This window comes from Marmota marmota, unplaced genomic scaffold (genome assembly GCF_001458135.2).
Source record: "Marmota marmota marmota unplaced genomic scaffold, marMar, whole genome shotgun sequence".
In the NCBI taxonomy this organism is placed as follows: domain Eukaryota; kingdom Metazoa; phylum Chordata; class Mammalia; order Rodentia; family Sciuridae; genus Marmota; species Marmota marmota.
Genome location: NW_026000249.1, coordinates 34,142,566 through 34,146,516, shown reverse-complemented (window position 1 = coordinate 34,146,516; position 3,951 = coordinate 34,142,566). Strand labels below are relative to the sequence as shown.

Sequence of the window (3,951 nt, the reverse complement as noted above, 5' to 3'; positions counted from 1 at the left end):
ACCCACCTCCAATCAAACTCACATGGACCCAGGTACCTACTCTCTATGGCCTCACTGGTGCCTCCATATTTTCATAAGAGAAAAGAAAAGAGCAAGAAGAGGTGGCAACTCTTACATTTACTCTGTTAGGAACTTGGCAGCTGGCCACCATCAGAACCAAATAGCTCCAGGAAGCCCCTCCTTCCCTGGAACCAGCAGGGCAGGCCACTTCTGGGTTAATATCTTTTTATTAGGAGTCAGGTTCCAAACAAGGTAGAAAGCAGTGGCAATTGGGATTCAGGTAGGGGGTGAAGAGGAGACACCAGGCTTGGCCAGTTGGGCCACTGCCAAATGGGAACCCAGGGATGGAAGGGACCTGGGGAGGGGGGACTGGGGCCAGCCTAGGTGAGTATAGGCAGGTCAGCGGATGGTGTATCGTACATAGGGGACTTCGACGTCCTCGCCGCTCTCGTCGTTGCAGCACAGCTCAAGCACCAGCGCCCGCACATGGCGGCCCAGCTTTCGCTTCGACACACGGCTTACGATCTCTGTCATCCTGGGGGTGAGCGTGAGGGTAAAGGTTCAGGAAAGCAGAAAGCAAGAGAAGAGGGGAGGTAGGTGGGGGCAGAGCAGGTGAAGGGATGTAAAGTATCCCAGCAGAGCTGGGAGTTGAGAATCCCCAAGAGACACAAGACCTCCCCTGCTGACCCAGCAGCCAACTCACGGCTGATCCAACCGTTCCTTGAGCTTGGCAGCTGGCATGAAGAAGGAATAGAGCATGGACACACCCTGGGACAGCATGGTGATCTCTAATTTGTGCTCTGTCTGGAGGGGAGGGATGGGGGACAACAGTGTCAGGGGAATGGACAGGCCAGCAAGTCACCTGAACATCTCATCCCCAGGAAGGATAAAAGAGTAAGGGTCCTTACCTTAAAGTAGTCTAGGAACTGTTTGAGGGTCATCTCCTCACCATTAGGCTGCAGCCCCTGTACCTCGAAGCGATCCCACAGTGTCCACTCTTGGTTATAGTACTGCAGCACGAGGAGGGGAGATTAAGATGAGGGTCACCCCAGAGGGCCAGCCCCTGTCACCTCCATCTCCTTACACTCATGTTAAGTCAGATCACAAAACTCTTTTGTTAAAACTCTCTCATGGACCCCACATCACTCTGAGTAACCTGCAAAATACTCTTACTGATGACTGACAAGATCTTATGCCACTGGAACCCTATAGTCTTCTCATCTCTTACCTGCTTCATCCTCTGACCTAATTCCCCAACATGCCAGGCATTACTACTACTTCAATACCCCTGTGCAAGGACTGGTCCCCAGTCTCCACCAAGGCCTGCATGGCTTATCCCCTCTCCTCCCCCAAAGACGTAGCTAACATATCAGTTTTTGCAGCAAGATATTTCCTGACCATCCCACATTTCAAACCCCAAACTTCTGGCTGAGGCTGGAGCTGGAGCTCAGTGGTAGAGCACAGGCTCAGCATGTAATGCTCTGGGTTTGATTCCTGGCACCAAATAAAATAAAACACCAAACTCACCAACCCCTGGTACTCTCAAGCCTCTCCCTATTCCTGTTCTTCTTTGGGAGTTCCAAAATCATTCAAATTGATATTTATATAACCTATTTTATGAATATAACCTCAGCACCTAAAAGACGATTTGCACAAAGTAGGTACTCAATAAATATTTGAATGAATCAATTAATCAAGTGAAGCATTTAGTATACATCCAAAAAATGTCAGCTGCAATTATTTGATAATTAATAATCTCTCAGGACACAATTCATATACCCCATCTTTTCTGAGGGTGTCCACAGGAGGGAAGCAGACCAGTGCTCTCAGCAAGTAGCAGGTACTTAAACAACGTGATTAATGAAAAAATGAACAAAGAGTGCACAAAAGGAGTAGGTTACACGTCAACAGAAACTCTGACCCCGTAACATGGTGTGATGAAAAACTAAAGCCAGCTCTATAGAGACACACCCCATCTCCCAATGCAGGCCCTTACCTGGTGACGTGGTGCAGCAAGGGGTTCAGAAAAGCCAAAGAAGGGCAGGGCCAAGTTGAGGAAACCATTCTTATAGGAGTCAAGCTGTCGGTGCCCTTGTACTACCTTGTACAGCTCCAGGCACACAAGGCCAACCACAGCTGCTGTGGTTGTGGCAATGGCTGGGATGATCTTCCCTGCAATCAGCTTGCTCTGTGAGATAGGAAGAGACCAAAGGTAGTAGTGTTTAAGTAGCAAGAGGTTCAGGGTCTACAGAAAGGGAAGAATGCAGCAACTTAAGCCCAGGAGAGGGTGGAACATCAGTCCTAGATTCCCCTCACCTTGTGCCTATCTGCAGGAGGAATGTCATAGTTTTCTGCCCGGAGGTTGGATGCAGCCACAATGAAATCCATATGGAAATTGCTATCATCATCCTGTTATTAATGGGAAGAATGGATCAGATGAGGAAGAGACTTCTTAGCCTCTAGCAACACAAGTGTTCTCCATTGCAATTACCTTGCTAGACTTCCTCAGATCACAGAGGGATGGCTAAGAACCACCAATTGATTCAGAGCCACATGATAAACTCATGATCTGATCCCCACTGACTCCAGATCCCTAGAAATCCATTCTCAGCCCACACCCCTGCCCTACCCAGGGCCCTCTTCAAGCACCTTCTCAAAATCGATAGGACACATCTTGAATCCAGGCAGCTTGTCTGGGCTGGGCAGCGTGGCCTTGAGTTCCTCTAGACGGCTGTCATCTGCACAAAGAGAAGGATGCTGTCAGCCCTTTGATCCAAACAAGGGTCTGAAATGTGGGGCAAAAGGTATTTAGGTAGATACAGGATTTGGAAAGGAGAGATATTCTAGGAAAGCAGAGGGGCAAAGCAGAGAGGTAGAGCTGGAAAATAGTACAAACCTGAAAAGGATGGAGAGAGGGGGGTAGTGGCTAATAAAGAGAGATTTCTCTAAGGAACAGAATGAAGCTGTTAGGAGAAACGGAGATAGATCAAACAGGAGAAGTATAGATCTTACGGAAAATGATGTAGAGGGAGATAGGAAGACATGGAAGAGCTGGATACTGTAGCACATGTCTGTAATCCCAGCTACTCAGGAGTCTGAGGAGGATGGCTAGTTTGAGGCCAGCCTGGGAAATTTAGTAAGACCCAGTCTCAAAATAAAATAAAAGGCTGGGATACAGCTCAGTGGTAAAGTACTTGCCTACCATGCTGGCACGTACAGGGCCCTGGATTAAATCTCCAGTACCACACACAATACAAAAAGATACATGGAGAGGAAGATGGGGGGAAATATGAATTGAATGGACAGAGGAAAAAGCAGCTAAGGGGCAGATGGAGAATGAGGAAGAAAAGGGTATATACCAAGGGTGAGATGTGTGGGAAGAAACAGGAGAATATGTGCAGATGAAAGAAAATGTTAAAAGGAAAGATTACAACAATATACAGAGAAGAACATGAAAGGCAGATATTCTGGAAGGTAGACAGGGACAGGAAAGGAGAGATGGGAGGAGATACATGGAAGGTCAATGTAGAGAGTTTCAGATGCATTACAGATATATAAGGGAAGACAGGAGAATAAATATATAGACAAGGTGTCAGTAAACTTCGGCCTAAGTATGGAGGACAATACCGGGGTGAAGATGCATGTGGGAAATGGGTGGGGAGGGGGCCGAGATGTGTGGATGGGGAAATGGGAGAGATGTGGAAGACGACAAAGCAGGTAGATATAAGGGGAGATCACTGGTGAAGACCAAAACCCTGAATGAACAGATCAAGAAAAAAGAGAGTAAAGAATAAAACCAAGGCAAATATACACAGAGCAAGAATTTAACAAAAGGCTTTCTCCTGAGGGCCAGAGTGGGAAGGAGCAGAGAGATAATCTGACTCAACTGATCCTCTTCATGTTACAGAGAAAGGGATGTGCAAAAGAAGGTGTGTGTGTGTGGGGGGGGGG

At 47.4% G+C, this 3,951-nt stretch overlaps 1 protein-coding gene across 2 annotated transcripts in view; it reads right to left on the bottom strand.

The window, feature by feature from the left end:
* Positions 1-208: 208 nt before the first annotated feature.
* Uba1 (ubiquitin like modifier activating enzyme 1) overlaps positions 209-3,951 on the bottom strand; it is a 23,100-nt gene continuing 19,357 nt past the window's right edge. For both annotated transcript variants that reach the window (XM_015488129.2, XM_015488128.2), the window contains exons 21-26: positions 2,650-2,738; positions 2,317-2,409; positions 1,997-2,188; positions 909-1,010; positions 704-804; positions 209-535 (exon numbers count right to left, since the gene is read on the bottom strand). In XM_015488129.2, the coding sequence (XP_015343615.1) occupies positions 400-535; positions 704-804; positions 909-1,010; positions 1,997-2,188; positions 2,317-2,409; positions 2,650-2,738 (713 nt within the window). In that variant the 3' untranslated portion in view covers positions 209-399. The remainder of the gene's footprint in view (positions 536-703; positions 805-908; positions 1,011-1,996; positions 2,189-2,316; positions 2,410-2,649; positions 2,739-3,951) is intronic.